General features: G+C 31.6%; 5 protein-coding genes across 5 annotated transcripts in view; 1 reads left to right on the top strand and 4 right to left on the bottom strand.

Annotated features, from left to right (window-relative positions):
* The window catches only part of LOC119829759 (solute carrier organic anion transporter family member 74D), a 61,931-nt gene extending 50,666 nt beyond the window's left edge, over nt 1-11,265 (bottom strand). The window contains exon 1 of the mRNA XM_038352442.1: nt 10,891-11,265. The gene's annotated coding sequence lies outside the window, so the exon portion shown is untranslated. The remainder of the gene's footprint in view (nt 1-10,890) is intronic.
* Nucleotides 11,266-14,006: 2,741 nt separating this feature from the next.
* Nucleotides 14,007-15,980, bottom strand: LOC119829693 (deoxynucleoside kinase). Its single transcript, XM_038352326.1, has 6 exons — nt 15,965-15,980; nt 15,840-15,901; nt 15,449-15,627; nt 15,119-15,371; nt 14,791-14,945; nt 14,007-14,272 (listed from the first exon to the last, which is right to left on the bottom strand). Exons 2-6 carry the CDS (start codon nt 15,874-15,876, stop codon nt 14,096-14,098), a joined length of 801 nt encoding a protein of 266 aa, XP_038208254.1. The 5' UTR covers nt 15,877-15,901; nt 15,965-15,980; the 3' UTR covers nt 14,007-14,095.
* A 1,308-nt stretch (nt 15,981-17,288) lies between these two features.
* On the top strand, nt 17,289-25,098 carry LOC119829281 (protein disulfide-isomerase A6 homolog). The gene is made up of 8 exons (XM_038351720.1): nt 17,289-17,456; nt 17,544-17,737; nt 18,070-18,294; nt 21,379-21,531; nt 21,986-22,195; nt 23,272-23,426; nt 23,791-23,949; nt 24,380-25,098. Exons 1-8 carry the CDS (start codon nt 17,435-17,437, stop codon nt 24,534-24,536), a joined length of 1,275 nt encoding a protein of 424 aa, XP_038207648.1. The 5' UTR covers nt 17,289-17,434; the 3' UTR covers nt 24,537-25,098.
* A 1,402-nt stretch (nt 25,099-26,500) lies between these two features.
* Nucleotides 26,501-27,685, bottom strand: LOC119829717. Its single transcript, XM_038352356.1, has 2 exons — nt 27,362-27,685; nt 26,501-26,912 (listed from the first exon to the last, which is right to left on the bottom strand). The coding sequence occupies exons 1-2, from the start codon at nt 27,396-27,398 to the stop codon at nt 26,599-26,601; spliced, it is 351 nt and encodes a 116-aa protein (XP_038208284.1). The 5' UTR covers nt 27,399-27,685; the 3' UTR covers nt 26,501-26,598.
* A 21-nt stretch (nt 27,686-27,706) lies between these two features.
* Nucleotides 27,707-27,970, bottom strand: part of LOC119829392 (translation initiation factor eIF-2B subunit delta) — a 4,791-nt gene continuing 4,527 nt past the window's right edge. Inside the window, exon 7 of the mRNA XM_038351863.1 lies at nt 27,707-27,733. Coding sequence (XP_038207791.1) covers nt 27,707-27,733 — 27 coding nt within the window. The remainder of the gene's footprint in view (nt 27,734-27,970) is intronic.

The raw sequence follows: 27,970 nt of genomic DNA, 5'->3' as shown, positions 1-27,970 counted from the left end.
CATAATTTTTACTTTCACAAAACTTCTCATGCAAGACATCTAAATATCATCATATTATGTGTAGTAGACATCAAATTATTGCGAAAAATTAAAAAACTGAAAGTTTTGTGTTAGTGTAAAAATGAAAACCTCTATAAACTGACTTACCCCACAAGCATATGTAACCCTATCCGCCTGTCATGCTCCACATTGCTCATGCCTCAAGTATCCCTTTTGTAGTCGTTAAAATGTCCATAGTATAAAAATAGCGACCGGAACAAGGCATCACGCCTGGATAGGCAACGGTTCCGCGACAAACTATGAATTTTTAACACCTGACCTTGCTCACGTCAAACTTCCCTTGTGGATACCACAAGAGTCATCGGACGGTAAACAACGACATATGATACAATTTTACCCTCGGGAACTTTTTGATAGTCTCAACTGGTGTATGGTTAATAATATTTAGACATGTATTATCATGAAGTATGCTATGTACAACCCGCATAGAACTTATACAAAATAGGTTCTATGGTGCATCCTTGAGGTACACCATGCTAAGTTAAGTACTTATACGATATGATACGTTATGTAACTAAAGGCTATGATCTACGGTTAATTTAGAAATAATTTAAAGTATGAATTCCTATCACTTATATTATTATGAAATATTTAGATTTGTTCTTTTTCAAATAATTAACAAAATATACTCTAAATCATACAAGTATGCCTTAATGATTCAACAATGGGGGCAGTGGTAACATTCAATGTTGTCAATTTCCTTTTAAAATCAATGAACATTTAAAACATTTTCAGCAACCATTTATTTTAAATACTTTGACAGTTATGACATAGATATTGACTTTAAATTGTACACTCTATAGTCTATATCAATAAATTGAATTGAAACCTCTGTTTGAAATATTAAAATAACAGTTTTTTACTAAATACATAACGGTAAGCATATATACGGTTTATTGTGGCATTGTGCCCGTCTGTTTATTCCAGGTAATCTCGGAAACGGTTGGACCGATTGTGATCAGATTTCCACATGCAGATAGCTAATGTAATAACTATGAAAGTTTACTTTTACTCCAATGTTCCCGATGGAACATATATATGTATATATATTATGTTTAAGTTAATAAACAATTTTATTATTAAAAAAAAAAAAATTGACTATAAGTTCTGATGATCTGATATATAAATAGTCTTTGAAAGGGAATAAATATCTGTATCGCCGTGTTCATGAAACCAATGATAATTTTATGGCTTTAAAACAAAAAACCTGTCGGTATGGGTCTAGAGACAGTCCTGGGTTTTTCCACAGACGTCTTTGATTTGAACGTGATGCAAAATTCCATAAATCTTCATATTGTTAATTATTTATATATTATACAACTTCGACAATTATTGATACTCAAATAATAAACTTCCATAGATATTCTAACTATCTACTTACATCTGTCCCTTAGTAAAAAAAAAACCATTCAAAGTTAATACAGAAGCTAAAACCATTCAAAATTAATCTAATAATAGTTCATAAGACTAACTTTTACGAAAATATTGTACCGTATACTGTATCTAAACATTCTACACTGAATATCAATTGGACTAAATAACGTTGAACATTTTCTTTTCACAATTGTTCAACAAACAGGACCCAGTATAGGATTCTGGTCACCGAAGTGAGTCTAACACTTGCACCACAAACTGGTAGACCTTGGTCACGCCCCTAGTTTTGTCTAGGGCACCTACTTTTAACAAACATGCCGTATAATTAATTATACCATGAATAATTCATGAGAAAAATCCAAAATAAAATTCTCGGCAATTTTTTTGCATTGAATTCACAAATTCAAATATTGATTTCCAATACACGACATTCGTTGTACGGTAGATTTGTGTTTATTAACATTCAATAGCACCACAATCTAAACGTGTCACCATACATTATTAATGACAAAAAATCGAACGCATAACTCCATAAATTCATGACATGCAAAATATTGCTGACCTTCTGAAAACTTTCCACAAACCGGTAAATATCGGACCATAAAATCAAAAACATGAATGTAGGATAAAAGGCGATGGAATAATTCATTTGCTTACTCTAAACTGGATGTCTGTTTCTGAAAAAGAGAAGAAATCAGCACTCAACTGACCTTAAAAGGATAACCATATAAGCACATAAGTCAATAATAATTTGCTTTATGCTAATTTGCATATTGTACTATCTACTAACTTTTTAACTGACGTATGTCAAACACCGTATCGCTTGTGCTGATTCAATATGTTTGCATTGGTTGCTTGTATTTGTCCAGTTTCTCATTTGTCTTTAAGCTCGAGTTAATCCGAAGCTTTTTTCGCACTGCTTCTCACAAGTCACGGTGCTCAAGTTAGGCGAGTTATCCAGCCGTTGGAGCAACTTTTTGCACCAACATAGCACATTACGCAGCAAATGTGGTCAATAACTCCGTTTTCATTGCTCTCGCTACGGTTTTTGTTGGCCGTAGACGCTTGATGGGAAGTTGTGACGAACGGACGGATGCCATTCGCGTGGAATATCATTAACAACTGCTAATATTAGTTTGAGGATTGTCTTATTGTTCTATAAACATTAAGGTGTTTATTTCGACTTATTTACATAATCAAAATAGCTTATCTGAACCTCGTTTTGGCACATGTGCTTGTTAGATAAGACTGTTATAAATATTTGTTGGGTTTTCCATCATTTTTTCGTTAGAACTACTTTGTAATTAATTCTTCTTCCTAATATTATAAACGCAAAAGTATGTTTGTTTGTCTGTCTTTCTTTACTTCGCAGCGGAGCCATTTTATAGTATTTATATATTATATGATTTTTGAACCCAAACAAATTTCCTATAACTCAATATTGCCGACGGATGGAGATATTGTCATATACAATATTGATAAATAGGGATCTAGAAACCGTAAAAAAGTCAAATAAACAATGAGGGAAGTAATAATGTAAGCAGCTCTACAATTTATGTTAGCTAAACAAACCTTGAACTCAAACTATTATTATGACGATCTCAAATTCACTTTTGAAAACACCTCATTGATATTCCATTTAACCTATTGAATACTAACCCATAGCTTTTAATAGTAGCTTTATTAGTAAGCTCTTCTGGCACTGCTGAAGAACACATTAGAAGTCCAAGTCAATACCAAGAAACAAATGAAAATATTAGATTGACCAATTATAAAATAGAATAAGACCTTTTTCTTAATATGAAACATTTAACATATGTTTAATAAAGAAATACACAAGACTGGAAAATGATAAAGAAGTCAACCCAATCACCAAAAATGCAAAAGCGGAACAACAACCGCAAGAAGTAAACAAAAATTTCTGTGCATTCACGCAAATTAGCCAGTGCCGTAGGAAAATTCTGACAAATCACCACACCACCACACCAACTCGTGCATACACCACGTTCCCGATAAACAATGAATTTTAATATCGATGAAAGTCAATGGTGATCACGAGGCGGCGGCCGATCTGCGTTTCAAATACACCACTGACGCAGTGTGCACGGTTAATATTTATGTGGAATATAAAACATTGTATAATGCCCACCGTTCTCCCGCCATCTTAACGACTTTTTGCATTTTGTGCTCTTCGATTGTTTACGATGGGGTCATGCGTTCAATCAAATCAGTAAACCACTGCACGAATGATACGCGTGATGATGCAGAAGATTTATCTTCTAAACGCTATTTAGTAACAACAGCTTGAATGATATTAATTAGTAGAAAATGTAACATTTAAAAGCAACTAAAGAATCTACTGATAATTTGGCCCATATGAAAACGCATATAAATACACCTTTAATTTAACTATTACAATAAGGAAAGAATGTAAATCATAAGATTTACTCTACTTTCGATTCAATTTCTTCGCGTACAACCCTTAAATAGAAAATTAAGTAATTATTTACAATATATGCCTACTTTTACTTTTTCTCCTATTTTCTGATGTTCAGACCAGTAACTAACCACACTACCAAGGTTGCGATCATATCGGCGATCGTTAAATCTTTTAATAGGCTTTAATTTATTTATTTTCTTTACGCGATGTCTTGATTGCCGACATGGAATTAATATTTTAAGTATAATAAAAATTAATCGCTGCTGTTTGATATAATGAAGTATGTAAAATATAGAAACAATATTTTTTTGCAATCAACAATTATAAATTATTATCCACTAGCTGCGCTCCGCGGTTTCACCCGCGTAATTCGGGATAAAAAGTTCCCTATATGTTATTCCAGTTGTCCAGCTATCCACATACCAAATTTCATTGCAATTGGTTCACTAGTTTTTGCGTGAAAGAGCAACAAACACACACACAAACTTTCACATCTTTACAAATTTTCGCATTTATAATATTAGTAGGAAGGATAATAATAATATAGTAGGATAGTAGGATGTAGATTCGTAAAAAGTAAAAACGATATTTTTTTGCAATCAACAACTATAAATTATTATCCATTTGCTTCGAGTTCGGTGTGTTTTTCTCAGGAAATGATTTAACACATCTTCTCGATAGTTTACTGTAGTTTCATTTTTTAATTTGTTATGATTCTAAATCGATTAGCGAGGAACGAAATCTAAATAAATAATAATGTTTGACACAATGTTCTACGGAGGTGATAAAATACGATTATTTTTCATCTGAAAATGTATATGTAGCATTTTCTCTTTAAAACTACATTGAAAAGAACCCTTGATCCTGAACTCAAGGAGCACTGTCAAGCTGTTGGACAATTTTTTTGGGACAAAAACAAATTTTATGCTTTACAGAATTCCGAAATTTAATGTGTTTTAAAATAAACTAATGCCTCATTTCGGAAAATAAGTTAATAGTTCAATACATATTTACGCGGTGTCCCTTAGGCACATGAAAACGAAAGAGTAGAAGGAATTCAATTGTGGAGAGTTTATGAGTTTCCATGATTCGGCGAAATAAATCTCGTCCCCAGGTCAAAATTTTCTATTTAAAAAAAAATCTCAATATTTAACGAGTAGCTTAATTTGACTATAACACCAAATAACCTTAATTTAAGGAACCAACCATATACGTAATACTAGCTGCACGCCCCGGCTCCGCCCGGGTTGTCATTTATCGTAATTAAAATTATTTAAACTATCCTATCTCTCAAGTTGGATCGAACTGCACATGGTGTGCGAATTTTATTATAATCGGTTAAGTGGTTTAGGAGTCCCTTGAGGACAAACATTGTGACACGAGATTTATATATATGCGTAATATATATCATACGAACAGCCAAACAAATAAATTGCAATGCACCCGATCGTCGCGGTATTTACATTTTGTAATTCACTGCGCGATACCTTCAGTTAATCACATTTTAAATGGGACAAGATCTTAAATCGATTTAAATGACACACGGATAAATTATTACTACTCTGGCATACATTTGTTTTTTTTTTCTTCTCCGTACGTGATGGGGCAACAGCGCTTATATGTGTTTATTATTTTTAACATACTCGCCGACAATTGCATATGGTTTTTGTGATAATAAAGAATCGGGTATAATTTTGGTTTAAATATCACGATTGTGCAAAAAAGGTGATTTAATGCTAGCGTATTGTATCGACTATTAAATACTGGAGTATTTTTGAAAGCAGCAACAGTCTGCCCTTACGAACGCAATCAAAGAACACAATTATCTTTTTATTGTTATTTAGCTTTAATGGTATTAATTTATGGAACTATCAAAGTTTGTAAAAGTAAACAAGGTTAGAAAGCGTTCCCAGGTATAAAATATATATAGCATTGTATATACATATATTATACATATAGCATTGTAATAAACGACATTATATTATGTTACTCGGAAATTTAAGACAATGATCATTATATCCAACGACACAGCAACAAAAGTCAGTAAATCTTTATACATAAAAAAAATCCCTATTTCCGTAAACAACTGGATCGATTTCAAAAATTCTTTCACCATTATAAAGCTACAATTACACTGAGTGACATAGACTATGTATGTACTACGGGTGAAGCCGAGGCGAACAGCTAGCCAATTATATAAGTATTTCTATATGATGAATTATTTATGGCCTAAACACCTAATTAAATCGCCGAAAACTACCCTACAATTCGAGCAATATAATATTATTCGCCCACAATAGCGATGCTATCTCAAAACATTAGAATGCCTTCGATATTGTGCTAAATGAAGCTACTATCTCAACTAGAATGAGGCAATTTATTCACTAGGATATCTAGCAACCAAGTCTTTCCAGGAACATAATTAGAAATGCCCTTAATCAACCATCCGGTGAAACATCGTTTTGTTAGGATATTACTATTTATGCACATATTATCGTCATCAACCCAATACCTATACATACGAATTACTATTGTATACTACGGTCTCTTCGTATTTTGTAATTCACCAATCAACGGCAGGTCGATACAGGTTTCTGGCGCCTATGATCTTAAATTGTTTGACATCTCGGATATTATAATATCCTAATAGTATAGAAAATAAGTGTTACTATTTTGGAAGCAAATTTCTGAAAGTGATCACTATTTCGATTATAGAATCGTAAAATTTTTATACGAAATCTTTTCTGACAAAATCTATGAGCAAAGATAATAAATTGTGACATTTTCTATGTATTAAATAATGTAGATAAAATATTATTTTTATGATTGATTGACACAAATAGACATGAATAGAAAAAATATATGACGAACTTCAAATTTTAGTGTTTCATTTTCTCAGTGAAGTGTGCTTATATATTGTAGGATATCAGAGACAAACTACATATATAATGGAAATCATCATCATCAGCCCATACATGCTCCCACTGCTGGGACACAATCCTGCTATAACGGATCAAGCCATAATCCACCACGGCGGCCAAGAGTGGGCTGACATAAAAACAACCACCGTAAATAAAGGAGTTAAAATTAATTCCCTTCTACTTTTAAAGATAAAAAAAAATCAGTGACTAGACTAGCAAACCTAAACCAAAGAAAATGTCATAAAAACACGATCGAGATAAATATAATGAATTTATTTATCATAAATACGTAAGTACCTGAATCATAAGTAAGTACCTGATCAAGAAGTAATAGACCAAGACCATAATATGTAATTTGTAAGTCAAACGAGAAGTCGGCTTTCATAGTAATAAAATATATAAGATAAGGTGAAATCGTATTTCGTTTATAATTACGTTACCAATTATAATTTAATTATCTTATCACTGATTAAGAAATTTGTTTGCATATTTGACCCAATAGCGTATTAGTTTAGTACATAAATTTAGATGCACTAAAAATGACGTTACGTATTTTTATATGTAAAAGTGTTTTCATCACTTTTTCACCCGACTTCTAAAAAGCTCTGAATTCTACAGTATTTTTCTTTTGGTGATTTTTACCTCATATGTAAATTTTTACTGGGTGAACCTAATTTTTGTGATTTTTTTTAATTTGAAAGCTAGTGCTTACCATTTGGCTTAGTTCTGACAAGCGGAAGCGTTAAGATTTTTGTTAAAATTAACTATTTCATTTAAACAAATGTTTCAAATAAATATAGCTTCCCGCTTTATTTTAATTTCTAAAACTCCGTACCTTGATTATTTCAGATAGAGATAAACTATACCCATTTATTACGTCTATAATCATGTCACCGATTGTGTCAATGTAACATCCTAGGATAGGTTACGGTAATGCCACTTCAGAAATAGCAGAGTTATTTCGGTAGGAAAAAACACGAAACAAATAATATATTGTAATCACAGCACCACCAGTCAGTCAGCTATAATTGAAACAGATTGACATTACATAAATTGTAAATGACAAATTGATCGCGCTGTCCTTTCGGTAAAAGCATCTTTGTACAGTCAATAGGGTACATTATTGATGCTGATTGGTAGAAGTGGTTTTTTAAAAGTAATGATTTAACAGAGGGCAATCGAGAGAAACCTTCTGGAATGAGAGCGATATTGGCACAATCGACATGACACATTGATACAAATTGATGTCATTAGAAATTTAATGCACCAGCCGCACCAAGAAAACTCAATCAACAACAAAACTCTTTAATCGCGTGTTCACCGCTATCTACAAAAAAAACGAGCCAGCAATATATCATAGTCGAAGAACCTTCATAGGAGACCTGTGTCCCAGTTGTAGGAACATAAATGGGTTGATGATGTTAGTCTAAGATCCCATAAAGATCGAGCTTCACTCCCAATAATAAACAAAGTAATTAAATCTAAACAAAAAGAATATCTAAAAACCTCCATTACTGCTGAGCAGGATTCCAATGTCGGTGAAGCCATTAACAAAGAGAAGAAGAAGGAGGATTTAATGTCGATTTTTAACTAATTAAATTGTTATCTTTAAAACCAAATATCGCCTTATCGCAATTTTTATCATTCAGTAGTAGTATCTATTCATTTATTATTTACGTTCCCATAAAGGAAGGAGGTCCGCTGCTATTTGACTATATTTATTTTGTTATTCCGTGGGTTTTCAACTGATTGACGTGATTCTTGTGCGTTAAGAATTTGGTACATTGGTCCCATTTTAGAATCTGCTGGGGTATCGTTCTCGCCAGAGGCATCATTGTTATTTAGACGATATCGCTTACCATTGTCTTCCTGCATCACAATCTTCCTGCAATATCTATGTAATGAATCTTAAATGTATCAAGATAATTTCATAGGTTAAACATATATTATAGAGAACGTAAATTGAAGACCAGTTTTTATGGCCCTTATTCCAAGTATACCAACACGGTAGTTACGAACCTTGATAACCATTACTGACCCCCAAGACGTAGTGGCTCACTTAACGCTTTCTGCCTAGGAAAGTGAAATGGTCTAGGCGTGAGGTAACACACTAGGCGCTCACCCGGCCGCGCTCACTTTCGTTTGAGGTGAGATAACTACACTTTCAATATTGCAATTGCATTGCATTGCATTTACATGCTTTTTGCACGGGGTCTTAATAACATTATTTGCGATTGCAATGTAAATTCTTCTTTATGATTATGAAGCAGCATCTGTTTGGAATTTTCGACTTTAACTTGTAACTTTAATCACAAAATAAGGTTTTCCCCACATACTTCCTGTCCCCAAGGGCCTACAACCTCAAATTATCTTTGTATCAAATTTCATCCAAATCGCTTCAGTAGTTTAGACGTGAAGAACAGACAGACAGAGTTAGTTTGCCTTTATTATATCATAGAAGGGGTAGGGATATGAATATCAAAATATGCAGCAAATTCAAAAATATAAGTCAATTTTGACCTTTACTGCCAACAGCTGATAAGATAAAAACAAGCATACGCATAGTACAAAGTTGATAGACAAGAAGTAATTTGTCATGATAACGTCACATCTCACGAATATCACAATTATGTTGTGACCTAGTCCATTTAGAACTACTTATTCAAATCATCTATTAAAAAAAATTATTCATTATTATCAACGGTATTGAAAATCAATAAGGTATCATACCCATATTATGTGTCGATTAATTTTTGTTATTTTTCTAGAATAGCAGTAGAGTCAAATCTGTATCAATTGTTGTAAGGTTGTTTAAAAAATGCATTATCATAAAAGACAGCAATACATGTACATTTAACTAGAGACCCCTTAGTGGTAACCTTCCATGTGCCTTAACAAAAATAAACAAATACAATTATCCCAAATAGGTCGAACTGTTTTTGAGTTTGACGTTTACCAACATTTGGCTCTTAAATTTTATAAATATAAGATATAAAAGAAATGACGTAATGATATTTAAATTCCTACTTTTATATATACATATATAACTCAAGGGTGACTGACTAACTGAAATAGTGATCTATCAACGCACAGCCCAAACCACTGGACGGATCGGGCTGAAATATGGCTTACAGTTAGATGTTATCTGATGTAATCTGCTTAGAAAGGATTGTGATATATTCTACCCTCACAGGGATAAAATAGGGGATGAAAGTTTGTACCATGAAATTATTTTTAGATTGCACGGGCAAAGCTGCGGGCTACAGCTATTTATTTTATTAATGCATAAGAAGCTCTGTCTCTCTTCTTCATCAATAACCCTCTGATTCAATTTGGATGGTAGCTTTCCTTCGACTTTGCAAGGGAAGCTGCAAAAACCTACACTGAACTATATTAAGTTGCATAAACATCCAAATAGGTATTTCAATTAAGGTGTAAAGTATTCTTTCTGGATATAATATTAATTATTTTTTAAAGGTGTCATTAGTTGATTGAGTGCAAGTGAGCACTTTTCATTGAAATATATTTTTATGCACATGTAAAATGTCTCAACAAATTATATCACAATAAGGTGTTTTATTATTAACAAAAAATAAAATACCTTCAAATTGTCAGCGACCCAATTTTAATGGGTATACACAGTAGGCACCAGCCTTTAAATAAAAAAATCATCAATTTCAGTTCACCGAGTCCAAAGTTCTAAAATAACAAAGCAAAGAAAAGACCAATTGATAACCTCCTCCTTTTTTGAAATTGGTTGAAAATGCTCTTTAGAAATAGAACAAATACAACAACATAGACAAATCGTAAATTTATGCATACAGTTCATTAAAACAAGTTACAAAACAATTGAAGAATGACTTAATAGATGCACAAGGTTATTTAGAAATCAAGTATAAGTATTTAATTAAGGTTTAAATGGATTCATTCACAAGGTTTCTTAAATTTTATAAATGAATTGGAATCTATCAAATTGTACTTTTATGATTAATTATCCACAAAAAATCATTTAATTCTAGAAATATACAATATAATTGTTTTGTATCATTGTCGAAATAAATATAAAGAAAATAATACGAAAGCCGCAAATCTTACCTGACAGTGTTACTTCAATAATATGCACCCATACAATTTCATTACTGTTACTTTCATTCACCAGTCTATTCTGATTGGAAATCAACACCGCTTCTACGCCCAGTGTATATAACAAATGCACTTATAACAATAATAGCACCAAATACAACAAAATAACCATCAATACTTTGCGCTAAATTAACAAGTTCGCCTAAATTTGTGGATACTACTTCACTAATAACCGAGTTGAAAACTAACTCGTTGCCACAACAAGAACTCATCACAATTTGAATAAAAACACGAATTTATGCAATAAATTTTATTGCACCTTGCACTATCTAATAAAAATTAATAATTTCCTATAGAATTTAATTATAAATTTGACCTAAATACTAAATATCGGCATGTAAACATCTGAGAATGACACAACATTCGTGTGACATTTGTAGTAGATTGCCATTATTTATGGTATTAAATTTCCTATGTAACAGGGAAAATGCGCTTAGAAGTTCTAATATAGCTTACAGTTATCATTAATTTCTTAGATGAAAAAATAGGAGTCTTAAAAAACAATTTATTCTGCAAAAAATTTATTATAAATGAAATTACAATTATATAATTGTAAAAATTATATTGCATTACAAGATTTTTTAATATGGGAGTCGAGCACGCTTCGGCACAAATTGGATTAGCTCACATCGGGAAACAACCACACACTCACAGAAGACCGACGTGAAATAGTAGAATACCACTGTGTTTCGTACAGTGAGCGAGGGAAACCAGAGGCCGGTTTATCCCTTACCCCTAGGCACTACCTGCGGATGTTCATGGGCGATAGTGATCGCTTATCATCAGAAGAACAACCAGATCAGTTACCCGCTATGACATAAAAAGAATACTATTACTAACTTGTTATCGATCACCAAATTAATATATTTATATTACGTCGTAAGCCTAATGGTGCGATTTAGTTATACCAAAATATTATTTCCGATGCAATGTTAAAAGTAGCATACATAGTATTTAACATACAGAGTGACACGTAATTAATTGATAATTAATATGGTAACTGCAGGTAGAGAAGTTCATTCAGATTCAGAACATTAAATTTTGTGTTTAGTAAAAATTTCTTGGTTTTCGAAATATTCGAAAATTCAAGAAAATCTTACTGGTGATATGAATCCAAATAAAAAGAATATAATCAATCTATTATTATATTTATATACTATTATTGGCACAGCATTCCTGGAGAAGCGCTATCAATTATAAAACTTTCATTGTAAGAGGCGCATGCATACCCAAATTTCATGGTATGATATTTTATTTATTTTATACCTGAGTTTTAATCTAACGTGGTGTAAAAAATAAGATATGGTCACCCGCGTGCCAATTTAAGAAAAATCATTCCCGTTTCACTAAATTTTCGAAATGATACAATTCACTGTACTCAGTCACATCACTTATATGTAATCTTTGAGGAACGAATGAATTTGAATGTACGAATATATTTAGGAATATTGGCGGGCAAGCGTCATGACTAGACCATCAGATCTTTCAAAATATTTTAGCTTTACCAGAAGATAACAATATTGACCAAGGCATTATAATTTTTCAAACTTTCCTTAACATTAAAATGTAGGTATGATTCCTCTCTCTTCTCTCAATAATCCTCAGAAGCAATAGTTACATCTGGCCATGCACTTTGTCTGCCATATAGCATAACTTTATTTTACTCTGGTTTTACCACACTCAAGACACTTCTAAGAACTAATTCACCAAACTTAAAAAGGAAATGAGGTAAGCTTCAGTAAAATGCATCATACTTTCGATTTTTTTATTCATACAACACAGAATCAAACATGTATTTAAAACTAATATTACTTAAGTAGATATACTATAACTGGGTACATAATTGTTAAATTTAATTTCTTACCTAAGAACTAAACAATTAATGATTTTATATTCACAAATAAGGCATATTTTGGTGTGTTGAAAATGTTGATATCAATTCGAATTTTTGGTCAAATTTAGCAATTTTATGTCATGTATGGTAATACCGGATAGAGATAGCAATTTAATTTTATTGATAGGAATCTATTAACGATAAATAGGTGATAGGCGATAAATTTTATTTTCACTAAATATTATTATAATTATATTTAAACTACACGGTACATAATTCCACTAACTTAAAATAGGTTAAAACAATATATTAATATACACTAGTGGAAAAAGTGAAGCGTAGTTACAAAATTTAGTGTATAATTTTTAGGGCATTTAATGATCAAAATTGCACTTCTGGGAATTAAAAAGTAATTCTTTTGGTAAATGTTGGAACATGATTTTGAACAGCAAATGAACAAAATTATTGGACAAATATAATAAATTAAATTTGGAAAGTTAAATTGAAATATAACTAAATAATATGTTTTGATAATTGTTATAACTATTTAATTTAAAATTTTCATAAATTGTGTTTATCATTTGTTTCTGTGAAATGATTTGCATGCAATTAATACCATTTCTTTCATTTTTAAAGTTTAAAATTAGATATTAGATAGTTTTAAAAAAAAGATAATATATTATCTTTCAATGAGCAATTTTTACTGATGGTATCATTTTGGCGGTTAACTGTGATTTTAAGAATTTCTCCTAAGAAATAGTGTTTCCAAGATGTTTTCATGATCAAAAACTCAAATAAGTTTAGTACAGTCAGTACATGTTGTTTAGCAAAACTTGTGCAAAACTTATAATTCATACTATAAAATCAATCACACCTCACACTATATAATACTATAAATATGTTTGTTTGTTTTGATGTTTGTCCGTCAATCACACTAAAACTACTGAACGCATTTTCATGAAATTTTGTTTAGATAGGATACTTTAATCCTAATTAAATGCTCCCTTTGGATAAAAAAGATATCTCGATATGCGGGCAGAGCCGAGACGAGCATCTAGTATTCTATAAGTTTAAAGTATTAAATTAATCACATTATTGTTGAATATATTAATTTCAATCTAGCCAAATCAAAATCATTAAACTAATTAATAGAATCATTATTAATCAAAAGTAAATACATATGTAAGTCTCTTATATAACTGGTAAATTAGTGAATTTTTTCCTATCTTTCCTATTTTTCCTATATCTTCCTTTTTTGTCAAAACCAACTTCTTAGCAATATAATACTTATATTAAAACATAAATTAGTCAATTAAATTAATATTAAAGTCTTATTTGAGGTACTATCTTTATAGCCGAACCCATGACAGGTTTTTTTGGGCTTAGCTTATTTGGTGATTGCATGACCACATCCACAGCCTTTTTAAGTATTTGGTGTTCACTTTTCTTGTATTCTTCAGTTATTTGAGATAAATCCAGATCTGCATCAAGGACCAAAACCTGAAATGTTATAATGACTAGTTTAAGTAAATTTTTTTCATCCATTGGTATTAAATATTGAAATACTACTATCTGGATGCAGCAAGCTATCGAGAATGAATATCTTTCAAAATAAAAATAAATTTTGAAAAATTATTCTTTTTTTCAACAATAAATAGACTATTGAACACAAAAAGGAATTTTTCAATTCAAACCAATGGTTAGTGTGTTCCACCAAACAAACTCTTCAGAATTATAGTATTAGAACAATTTAAAAATGTGTTTTCAATTGGTACCCCCGAGATGGTAAACGAGACAGAGGTCATCAGCAAACAAGATGGGAGGATTAACTGAGACTTACAGTGAGTCCACACTTTAGAAGAGTAGCAGTGTTTTGACTAACAGTACCAGCTAGATTTTAGCATATTTGAACTATCTCAACTAATAATAGCACAGCGCAGTTAGACAAATGACAAAGTGACAAATCATAGTTTTATTGAAAGTAAACTCTCATACAGTAAGTAAAGTAGCACACTTACTGGTGCGGGACACTCAGCGTGGGTTCTGTTTATAAGCCAGTCTTCATGTAGTTTGTGCAATTGTTCAATATAATCCAATGGCACACACTGCTCCTCTGAGCGTGCCCTCTTCTTTATCCTTTCGTATACTATTGATGGTGTGGATTTTAGGTAAACTGAAATGTTAATAGTACAATACTATGAAAATTCACTGAGAATACAGAACCATAATATGCAGTAACAATATCTAGCAAAACCACTTGATATGAAACAGTCAACACTATATTGTAATGAAACTGAAAAAGTCTCCTAATTGATTATTTTTCTTTAAATTAAGAATAAAACTAACCTATAAGATCAGTATCGACTGGTATCTCGCGATTTACGAAGTTGAACCATTCGTCGAGAACAGCAAACTGCGCAGGGTGCAATGTTCCTAACCTCTTCATTTGTTCTACGAAACAATATTTAGCACTAAAAATTGATCGTTCCATTAACTTCACAGGGGTACGGGTTGGTCTACGGTGCATCTCCAACATGGTTAAGGATACGTAAGCTTGGAAGGTCATAGCCCACTTGGCAGGGTCCTTATACATCAAATCCTGAAAATTGCGCAATATTAATTAAATCATTATTTTGTCACAGTATAAAAAGTTAAATACTAAATAATTGAACTTACTAAGAGATTCCATCCGTGCAGGTTTCTCCATTCTTCTACTGGTTCTGTTAGCAAAGTGATATCTTCAAACTGACGAAAATGCTCGAGGAATGTAGTTTTGCCACTGCCTATGTTTCCCTCAACGAGAACAGTAAATGGTTTGCAGTCAGCGGCAGTCATTATAAATCGAATTGAAGGGGCTGGAGAGAACAAAGATATACTTGTTAATTAATGGCGCTAAATTCTGCGTGACCCCAAATCACAAGTCACAAACGCCGCCAAACGAATATTTCCCGCCGAAATTGACTGTTGACAATTGACAACGACTCTCGATCGCATTCAAAACAAACCTTGTTATAAGGAACGTCGTTATGACATTCACCTAACCTACAAATACAAAAAAACCGCATACCTTTAATGAAATTCCTTATTATTTTTAACCCAATCATGGTAGATTTTCATTTTATAGACACCCTGAAATGAAATTATCAAAATGTATAAAATAAAAGATAAAATTTAATATTTCTCAATAATTACTTGTAGAAGCACGAGCGTTGTTGTTATTCAATCCACAGATAACTATAATATTAGTATCTAGTCAGATTTAAACCATAGACAAACATTTACAGCGATATATATAAAGTATTCAACATACACAACGATGTAATAGCCGGAGTAACTGGTTCTCAATCTGTGGTTATAGCAACGACGAGGATGACCCATTCTCTATCCGTACTCCGTCTTGTATTTTTAGACATCAAAAATAAAAACAAACATTTTAAAATATCCGAGAAAGAACGATTTCATTCAAACCTAGTACCTACATGGCTAAAACATTCGTTTTTATTAATTAAACATTACTTATCGTGTAAAAACACTTAGTATCGTGTATCATATAATTACGAATTTTATTTACGGGCAAAATTTAATTTGGGTATGTTTGATATTTGAATACTTATTGCGTCCACAAAACTCGTTATTATACATAACTGCCTGAACCGGCAAATGCTGTCCTTCCTTATTCTTATAATTTAGGGTTTATAATAATTTCTTATAATTTAAACAGTATATCTCCTATTTTTAATGGATATTATTACATATTATATCGACTTCCTTTCGAATTACTCTATTTGTAAAAAAAACCATAAAAATCTGTTACGTGCTTTAAAGATCTAAGCATACAGACACAGGTGGTGGAAAGCGACTTTGTTTTATATATAGTGATTTGTCTTTTAAAAATCCTGAAACAATATTTCGTTTTGTTATTCTGATTAAATGATATGAGGAGTGAAATTTTTACTCAACAAATTAATTAAATTTAGCTTTTGTCGTTCCTAAACGATACTTAGACGGAATATAAAAACAACTAGATTTTTGTTTTTAATAACAGAATCATTCGAAAATGGTGGTTTGATTTTGAACATAATTTGATAGAAGAGAGAAAAAGAAAGATAGTAATAAGCTCATATAAGCTCATTCTAAGCGAAGAATACTTGTTTAATTATTTTATCACTACAAATTTCATAAGGTACTCAAATTCATTATTCAAACAATGAACGTAAATTCAAATGATAATTAATTAATCAATTTATTATGTCGTACAGGCTATAGAATAAGCATGAAGCCCGGCTAATGTCATTCTACACCTAATCGATCCGAAACTGTAGAGGTATAAGAAAAATATCCTCCGCCTAGTTACAGCCCCACTTTTAATATTTTATATAAAAAGTATATATATCAGATACCTTCCTACCATGGAAATTCCTCTTATATTCTCTAGCACTTCCTGCGTTTCCCGGATGCAATTTAATCCACCAATCGCGTAACTCCACGAATTCCATTGACAATTTAGTCAATCTCTCTGTCTTGTCCATGTTATTTTGGCAAAAAGAATTGACGTGTTTGTTTCACTCAAAGAATTTGATATTCACGGTTGACGAGTAAATTGCGCTGATTTTATACAATAACGTAGTTTTTAATTAAGTGTAAGATTTTTAAGTAGCGGAAATGTTACATTTAAAGCATCTAGGTAAGTTTATAAACATATAACGACTGTGAAATTATGTTCGATATAGCCTATTCGCCGGTATTAATTTTTCTTTTTTTCTTTTATCAGGGTTATTATTCTTCATCGCCGGGTCGTATGCCCTTTACGACTCCTCTTCAGACGTAGTACAATTAACACCAAGTAATTTTGAAAAACTAGTTACGAATTCAGATGAATTGTGGATAGTCGAATTTTTTGCACCCTGGTGCGGGCATTGTAAGAATCTTGTCCCGGAGTATAAGAAGGCAGCTAGGGCACTAAAGGTATAATTTTTTTTTTTAAATAAAAAAAGTGCTTTTTTCACATGTGGTTCTATACCTTAGTTTTGCATAAGACAAAAGTTCATCATTTCGCATTTTATTTTTTGATTCACGCCACCTACATGAGCACAGTCGGGAGAATTATTTTTACGTAGGTATACAATGTCTACTGTCCATGAGTTGTAATTCATATCATTAAATAGTTTAATATAATATAAATTACATGTAATGATAGAAAAAAAAATACACTGACGAATTTACTGATGTTAATAACTCAGTATTTGCATCAAACCAAATTCCTTTACCTTTATTTTAATTGCTTAAATTATCCACAGGGAATTGTTAAAATGGGTGCTGTAGATGCTGACCAATACAAGGAATTGGGACAGAAATATGGCGTCAGTGGATTCCCTACTATCAAAATTTTCACTGGCAGCAAACACACTCCTTACCAAGGACAGAGAACAGCAGAATCCTTTGTAGATGCAGCGCTAAAGGCAGCCAAAGATAAAGCTTATGATAATCTGGGCAAGAAATCCAGTGGATCCAGTTCAGACAAGGTAACATTTTTGAAAGAACTTAAATTAATGTTATCAGCATATAGATCTAAATTAAATAAGAGCAAAAGTGGTTGAAGTTTTATAATCTTATATAAATGTTATTGCACCAATGGGGATATTCTCCTTAATTATCGTGAATATTTATTATGAACTCGAAAAGATTATTCATGAGTGTTCAGTTTTGAATGTAGGCTTTTCCACTTTTTTTTTTTTAAAACGTGTCTTGTGTATTAGAAAAATACTTAACTACTTTTAGCATGATGTCAATTGAAAAAGTATGTACTAATTAAGTAAGGTTATAGTGAAATGCATTTTAAGCAATAACTATGTCATTGATTTGAAGTAAAACGTCTGTTACTAAGCAAAATATTAACACCACTTCGTCAAATAGCGATCACAAAATAACCTATATGGCCATAAAATTGTATGGAAGAAAGTGAAAAGAACGGGAAACAAACAAATCGCAAACCCTTCCCTTACACCGTCATTAAAGAAACTCAGATTTGAAGCACTACAAGATCAATTATTCCGTAAAAGGAGTTATAAAGAGCAGGCTAGAATCATTAAATTGGACAATACGTCTCTGATAAGAAAACTTTTGTAATATAATTTTGTATGCTCTAAACTAAAACATGATACTAAAACAACATGTTTTAGTTTGCATTTTTGCAATAAAAAATTTAAGATTTGTGTTTTGTTGTATGATTGATGTCTGTATTACTGTTCAACTGTTCAATAACAGATGAAATATTTATTATTGTTGATAAATTAAAAGTATTGTTTGTCAGTTTTAGGGTGTCGATTTCTTGCAGAATAGAGTAAAATTTACATAATTATTTAAAAAAATTTATTAGTGACTAAAAAATAAAAAATAAAAAAATCATTGTAGATACTAACTGTATGCTCTTATATATATATTTTTTATTTCTAAAGAAGTTTTTCAACATCCTCTATGCTTTGTTTATCTCGGTACAGGGAGCAATGACATCTTATCTTAAATCACTCTTTAAAATAATATTAACACTAGTTAACTAGCTTAACTTGGTAATTAATAACATCCTATTTTCTATGTTTGGTCAAATATTTGATACATTATTAGTTACTAACGATGTCCGGCGGTTCCACTCTCGAAAAAACTCACAGACCGTTAAAAGGGTCGATTTTATGGTTCTTTAGCTTTTTTCAATTAAAATTTCACCCGAATCGATGCTGTCACTTACCCGTGATAGTGTAACGAACATACGCATTTATAATGTGAGCAAAAATTCTGTTGCTCGTTAATCTTCCTATTATATAAGTAACTAGCTGCGCCACGAGGTTTCACCCGCGGAAGTCTGTTTCCCGTAGTAATATCGGGATAAAAAGTTGCCTATATGTTATTCCAGTTGTCCAGCTGTGTACGTACCAAATTTCATTGTAATCGGTTCAGTAGTTTTTGCGTGAAAGAGCAACAAACACATACATCCTTACAAACGTATTTATAATAGTTGGAAGGAAGTAAGTAATGTATTTTTGTTACGAAACATTGAAAGTTAGTTTTTGTATAATTGGGCGTGAATTCGCCCACATTCGACACCCACTATAGACGCAGTTTGCTCGACCACGTAGTTTTCTAGATGCTTCGGTGTTTGTAGTAAAGACACGTCAGTGTTATAAGTAAAGGTCAATACCTCATTATGAGCTTGACGTTTAGTCAATATTGCTTTTAAATATAAAGTCGTACGATTGATCGTAAAGTTAACTAAATATAAAATCAATAGATTAGGACGGAAAGGATCTCTGAAATAGGACAAACATCTAAATGAACTGACCAATTACTCCCAACGCGAAGTGAAATACGCAATAAACCGCCTAAAGCTGGGCTTTTAAATTCTGTACGTAACAGACAAATTGATGCGTATAATTCCGTACTACGTATGCGCCTTATAGGGTGAATAAACTTGCCAACACTTTTCTCGTGTCTCCAATATACGCATCACGAACAAAAATAGCTCATGGACTTTGTCAAAATACATATATGACTACCTAATTATTATGCACAATGAGTGTTTATGATTGCTTTTCTAACTGTTTATCGAGTATTTAGGTACATCGATATTAAAACAAAGTTTTGAAATGGATGTTCTTTAATTAATTAACACTTTCCTGGGTCAATGATCACTATAGTATGATCGTAAATGGTGAATTTACGTTCTCAGAGTATGATCCATACAGCTCTTACTAATTTTTTTCTAAAATGACGATACCATAGATAGCTCTGTTCGCGTGATTCATATAAACGAAATTACCTAAAGTGAAGATCTATTTTAATTATATGACAGGTTTAGTCTAAGATGTTTTGATTAACTGGCACGCAATACGGGGGATGTGATACTAATAGTTTATTTGAACATCTTGGACCAAGCCTGGAGTGCAATATTACGTTATCGCGCTAATAACCCAATTGTGTTGTTTTAGTTTAGTCAGACCACATAGTATCGAAATCACCAATCCGCTTCGTTTCGTATATTCTTTATTTTCGGACTTATGAAAGCATGGACCAGATTAGATATTAGAGATAATGTTTTATGAATTAGGGAAACCGAAATAACAAACAAGCTGATGATCCAACCTTTTATTTTATCACAAAGAGGTCTTAACCATAAATTACATCAAGTAACCAGATGTTAATGCACGAGACAACCACCTAGGATCCTAATACTCCCTGTATTACCAATTAAAAAAAAACTGATTTTTACGTCATTTATATGTCGTGTATCAGAGCAGCAGCTGCAGATCTTATCTACTTATATTATTATAGCAGTATTTATATATGTTACTTCTGTGACCGAAAGATACAAAATACTTAAAGAATAAATCTACACATATTTTGCCCATAGACCTATTCATACAAAATATGTAAATTTCGTTTCTCTAGGGGCCTGCATTCAAAGCAGAATATTCATCGTATATATTATGCTATGCTAGAATAGAATTGTGTTTATTGCTTCATTCTAAAATAACACATACAAACTGCATAAATAACATACAGTGCCAAAGCTCTATACATCATTAATGTATCATACCTTTTTTATTCTTCTTCAGTCCGATGTTATCACACTTACCGACAGCAACTTTAAAGAGCTGGTGCTTGACAGCGAAGACATGTGGTTGGTAGAATTCTTTGCGCCCTGGTGCGGTCACTGCAAGAACCTAGAACCACAGTGGGCTAAGGCAGCCACTGAGCTTAAAGGAAAGGTTTGTATTAGATGAAATAAAAGGATTTTCTTTTAGATTTGTTAAAAAAAAATAATTTTGATATACCCATATCAAAATTAATTTTTTAACTATTTTCACTATTAAAACAAATCAAAGGACTCTTACTCTACTCTTACTTTGAGTTGAAATCTATCTAGTCAAACAATTATATTGACGAAGTTTGACTTGTTCATGACCATCTCGTTTAAGTCTGAGACATTTGATTTAATCGATACACTTTTTTTTTAATCATGAAGATCAAAGATGCAGATGACTATTTTATATATGTTTCTTTTCTTTCACTTTTTGGTTCAATTCGAAGAGGAATTAGCAATAAATATATTTTTCTCAAAACTATTTTATTCACAAAAATAATATTTCATAATTGTCGTGTTACGAACCTATAAGCAAAATTTTCTTCTTAAACAATTCACATGACAAAATTTCCCTCCAGGTGAAGCTCGGTGCCCTAGACGCGACCGTCCACCAAATGATGGCCTCCCGTTACCAAGTGCAAGGTTACCCAACCATCAAATTCTTCCCGGGTGGCAAGAAGACCAGTGACTCGGTGGAAGACTACAACGGAGGCAGGACATCCAGCGACATTGTGACCTGGGCGCTGGAGAAATTGGCTGAAAATGTACCGGCTCCAGACGTTGTTCAGGTACTTTTTTGGGGAATTTGTTTGAAAATTTTTACTGTTTTTATTTACTTATTCAGATCTAGTATTTGGAAGAACTAAAAATAGAACCTAATGTAAGATTGCGGGTATTTGATGGGACGAGAAATGCATCACGTTAAAATCTTATCAAAAAATTTCACACAATTCATCAATTGTTGTTGAAATAACTATTGTATAAATTTTGTTGTAACGTACCCGTAAGATAGAAATTCGTTTGAATTAATTATTATTAGTAAATAACTAACTTCGAATTAAATTACTTTCTCACTTAATAATTGTGATCTAATATTATCTTATGTTTTCACATCCGATATCTCGACAGGACTATCGCAATTTCTAAATATACACCTATTTATACTTCAATATTTGTTATTGTTATTACAATAAACAATGTCCAATTCGTTTTTTGTTATGAAAATATTCGTTGCGATTATATAAGTTGTATAAACAAATCATTGTCGAAAGAAATGTTTTTAAATATGGAAAAGATTATATAACCGCCAATTTTTCAAAATAGAGCCAGTTACGTTTTACAACTTACCGTAGAAAAATGGCTGACGTCCTTTACTACATGACGTATTATTTCGTTAAAATATTTACGTTTTTTATTTAAAATATGAATTATTGCGCCATGTCGTGTTACTAACCAGAATTTACAATCGAACACATAAAGATCGTTCAGCCGTAAACTGCACGTGTTGTTTTGTACGTAGATTTGATTTATTTCTACATGGGACATAACGTCACTGTTTCGTCTATTTTTGCGTAAAACAATTTTTTTTTTGTTTTTTTTACTTATTTAATTAGTAAACGCAATATCAAATGTTAAAAAGCGATAATTAATCAATTTATAATGAAATTAAAATCAGGTTGCTCTATATAGAACATTGTAATTACATGGCAGTTTAAAAAATATTGAAATAATAATTTTTTTTTTTGGAAATGAAACCTTTTTTTTCCTTTAAAAACACAAGTGACACAAGCCAGCCAAGTTGGAAAAGTTTCCACTATATATATTTTTTTCTGACAAGCGATATGTTAACCGCCCTTTTTTTCAGGTGATAAACGAGGACACGATGAAGGCGTGCAGCGAAAAGCCGCTGTGCGTGGTGTCGGTGCTGCCGCACATACTCGACTGCAACGCGGCCTGCAGGAACGACTACATTGCCATACTGAAGACGCTCGGCGAGAAGTATAAGGCGAAGATGTGGGGGTGGGTGCTTTTGAGCGTTTTTTTAAACCAGTTGATTTTTTTTTTTATTCGCGTAGTTAAAATTGAAAGTGGACTGTGTTGAAAATAGTGTACACGAATTGGTACATGTTTTCATGGGATTTTTTTTTTCTATTTACTCCTTTTCCCTCTTCAAACTCAAAAACATTTTTATTCATGTAAATTTTTAAAAGTCTTTACGAATAGTCATTTTATTTAAAACTACTGCTGATTTATGGTGGTTAAGGACCTCTATCGAGAAGATTTACCAAGAGACTCGGCGGTCACTCTTTTTCTTTCCTAAATAGAAATATACGAGTATTTTAACCTTTCTTTTATAAAAACGATGTTTATAATGTGTTTTTAGTTGGGTCTGGTCGGAAGCCGGTGCGCAAGAGGACTTAGAGAAAGCGTTGGAGCTCGGCGGGTTCGGTTACCCGGCTATGGCGGTGGTCAACGCGAAGAAACTCAAGTTCTCAACACTGAGAGGATCCTTCTCGAGCAGTGGCATTAATGAGTTTTTAAGGTACGCTCCTTTAATAATAGCTTGGGTTATGGGTGTGAAATTGGTGCAAAAATGTTCCTTGAGTTATGACATTAATTATATTTAAGTTCTAAGGATAATGTATGAAATAGATTCGCTGAAATAGACAAGACAGTTGAAAGCTACTCTTGTTATTGAAGGGTGATAATATTAGTGGAATGTTTCTTCTAAGTAAAGGTATTTACTAGTTCTGTACGCTATAGTTAGTTGATTCAGTTTGGATAGCGTTTTTATGTACACAAATATAAGCAACTCATAAACTATAACAATGCTATAGTCAAATGTAACATTATAATTGAGAACAGCGTTTGCAACTTCACAACTGATGCACGTAAACAAATTCTCCCCTTTTTAACCGACTTCATAAAAAAGCATTCACAATATGTCTTCAAGTTTTTCTTTATTTTTACAGGGATCTGTCGTTCGGTCGAGGTCAAACAGCACCAGTGCGTGGAGCAGAAATGCCCAAGATTGTTAGCACCGAGCCCTGGGACGGCAAGGACGGAGAACTGCCACCTGAAGAAGACATTGATCTCTCTGATGTGGACCTTGAGAAGGACGAACTATAGTGTCCCAGACTGAAACGCTAGACTAGAACTGTTAGTGTAAGCTTTTTGATAATTCTGTCATTTTAAAAAGGAGCATCATCCTGTAATAGACTAAAAATTTTTTACTTAATTTTTGTGATACAAAACTTACATCGTTAATAGCTGTTAAATTAAAAGAATTTTATTTTTTTATTACACAGTACAAGATTGTAATATTCGTACTGCCCGCATCTTGAATAAATGTGTAATGTTCAAATAACTGTTTTAGATTAAATTAGATGCATAGGTGAAAACTGCCAATGTTTTATATTAATTTATAACAGTGTCACATATCTTATTAATTGATTCCATAGAAGTAATAAGCATAGAATATTTAATAATAAATCAATTGTTTGTACAATATAGTAAGTTTAGTTTTAAAATTATATTTTTAAAATTATAGATTCTCTATAATTCATTTTGACCAGTGATCATATTAAATACAAGATATAAATAAAATTGTGTAGACATCACAGTAGCCCTTTTATTGATGATATTTTTTAATGATAACTACAGCTTCCATTGTGTGATTAATATTTGCATTTAACAGTGAATTTTATTTATATAATAAATGGTAATTAAGTTTTTATGGTTTTATTTCAATTGTTACCTCCAATCATTTCATGTTAATTATAAGTTTGAATATATTACCAATTTTTATGATATTCAGTGATTAAATATATTAATATAATTGAAAAAGAGAACCTCCATTAGTTAGCGAAATAAATACGAAAGTAACTCTGTCTTTCACTTCTTGACATCTAAACCACTAAACTGGTTGGGATGCAATTTGTTACAGCTATATATAGAGGGCCAAGAAAGGAAATCGTATGGGATCAAAAACTAAAACGTAAAACCCTTTGACATCATCAATGCCCCTTCTTTTCCTTACCATTCCTTTCCAGTTTTTTTTAAAGTTATAGTCACAGAAAATAAGCATAACTGCTAACAATGCACTAATGGATTTTTTCGTTTTTGATAATATTTGCACTATCACCGATAATATAATACTTGCTATAAGTTAAATAGCATTTAAAAATAAAAAAATACACAATATACTACATATTTGTTATTACACTACATAGTTTGTCTGTATGTATGTGTGCTTAGATCTTTAAAACTACAAAACGCGTTTTGATGGGTTAATAAAAAATTTAAATATGTAGATAGTGATTCAGAGGTAGGTTTATATTTATAATAACATCTATTGAACTACGAAAAGCCCTAGACAAAAGCTAGTTTTAATTTAAAAGAACACTCAAAATATTTTTTGTGATAGTGCACATATTTAGTTCTTGTAACAATTATTAATATAAAAAAATAATAATTATATAATGAATAAATAAAATCACATATTATAATGTTTAATATCTTTATTTGAGCATTCCCAATTAATATTATAAAAATAAACAAGGCAATCAAGGCACCATAATACTGATAAACATTCATTCATATTATATCCAATTAAAAATTTAGAGTAATTATTGAATTTCTTTCAATTGTCTTGATTTAAATAGCTCTTGCATTAGTACATCAATTGAGATTAAATTACTATTAAAAAATATTGATAATTCCAATGTTTTTTTTAATTAGTATCACTTATTTTGTACTGTATTTAATTTGTTTGTATTTCACAAAGCAATATGCCTAGTGTGCAACATTTTTGCAATTTAAATTGTAATAGTATACATTTTCATGGCAAATTAAAATTGTTACATCTTTTAAATTACATGAATAAAACATGCAAAACTTAAAGAATCTTACATCTACTTAATACAAATGAACACTATTTCAATTTTCATTTAATATAAAATGTATATTGCTATAAAATAGTTTTTTAAAAATAAAATCCTTATAAAAATAGTGGAGCATAGCTTAACATAGCTATATGAATCAGTCTAATATTATTTGTTTACCTCACAAATCACAACCACCATGAAAATTTGTTCTAAAACTCAAAAAGTATCACATTTACTTCTATTCAAATCGATGACATAATTATTTATATTAGAAGCTTGTGATTCCGGTACATTGTAATTTATAACTAAGCCACATTAGGTAAACCGATCATGTCATATTTTCGGGACTTTTTGCACATAACAGGATAACAAATTGAGAAGTAGTACATGCCAGCCATTGCTAAAATTATTGATACTATGAGGGTAATCAAACCCCAAGCAGATATACCGAGACCTCTTCTAGCAGGGCTGGGATTTGGGCCCTGTCCAGCTCCATAACCTGCACCAGCTGCCATTGGAGCACCCTGTTTCGGTGAAGGTTTTGCATCATACTTACTACTGCCTCTGCCAAAGCCTCTACCTCTAAAACCATCACATATAGGTATGATGAAGCTTGCAGCTGAAAAATAAGAAAATATATTATTGCATGTTGTGTTTCAATCTTTTCATTGTTCTGTGTCGAATGTCGATAGTTATTTAACCTTGAATTGCAATATAATGGCCTACATTTAAGATTTTAAGTAATCGTTATCTAGTTATTTAGAGTTTTGTAATGTCATAGGTGTAAGATATTTTTATAACTAGATTTCGGCAAGCGGCTTCGCTTGCGTAGTCGGTTTTCCCATCAGAATGCGATGTTTCACCACGATAAAATGTAGCAGTAGTTTCGAAGCACCTCACTATCTCCAGAAATAAAAACCATACCATAAAATAATATTGTTACGGTGTGAAAGAAAAACGATCAAACAAACATTTTCGCATTTATTGTTTCAGAAATGATAAAAGTATAATAAAAAGAAAAAAAAAAAACAATATAGAGAGCGTCTTAATTTGTATCAATTAACTTACCAATTATTACACAAAGTGTCAGAGACAGTTTGGCCATTATTCTTTATTATGAAAGCAATATTTAACAGACTTTTAACATTAAAAGTAAACTACTTTTATGCGTATAAGTACTAAATTATTCGATTAATAAAGACCACAGTATGCAACGAAAATACAAATTCAACACCTTTATCGATCAAACGATCAAAATATCATACAGTAAGCTTTCTATTTAGAAGTATTAAATGCCACACAATTAAGGATTTGTTATATAATTTAAGCGAAAAGTAACACATATATTAAAGATAAATAAAAACAGCACTTTTATCGCATATAAATATGTACCTACATAAATTCAATTCAATTTTATTTTATGAATGGCAGTGCTGTTACCTACATAAAAGATTTATCAATAAATCAAAGTCAATTGACAATTGACATAGATGAGACCATAGCTGATAGAACATAGTTGGTTCATGGCAGATGTCAAATATTTAAAAGCCAAGTTATCAACACCAAATTTGTTTGTTTTACACACAGACATAGTAAAACCTATAACTAGCTCCTCGTTTTGATTTGTTTCTATATCTAGACGATCAGACTCCTTTTTGTATCTCGAATTGTATTATT

This window comes from Zerene cesonia, chromosome 10 (assembly GCF_012273895.1).
Source record: "Zerene cesonia ecotype Mississippi chromosome 10, Zerene_cesonia_1.1, whole genome shotgun sequence".
NCBI lineage: Eukaryota > Metazoa > Arthropoda > Insecta > Lepidoptera > Pieridae > Zerene > Zerene cesonia.
Note: the sequence above shows the minus strand (reverse complement) of the source record. Positions and strands in the feature narration are given on the sequence as shown.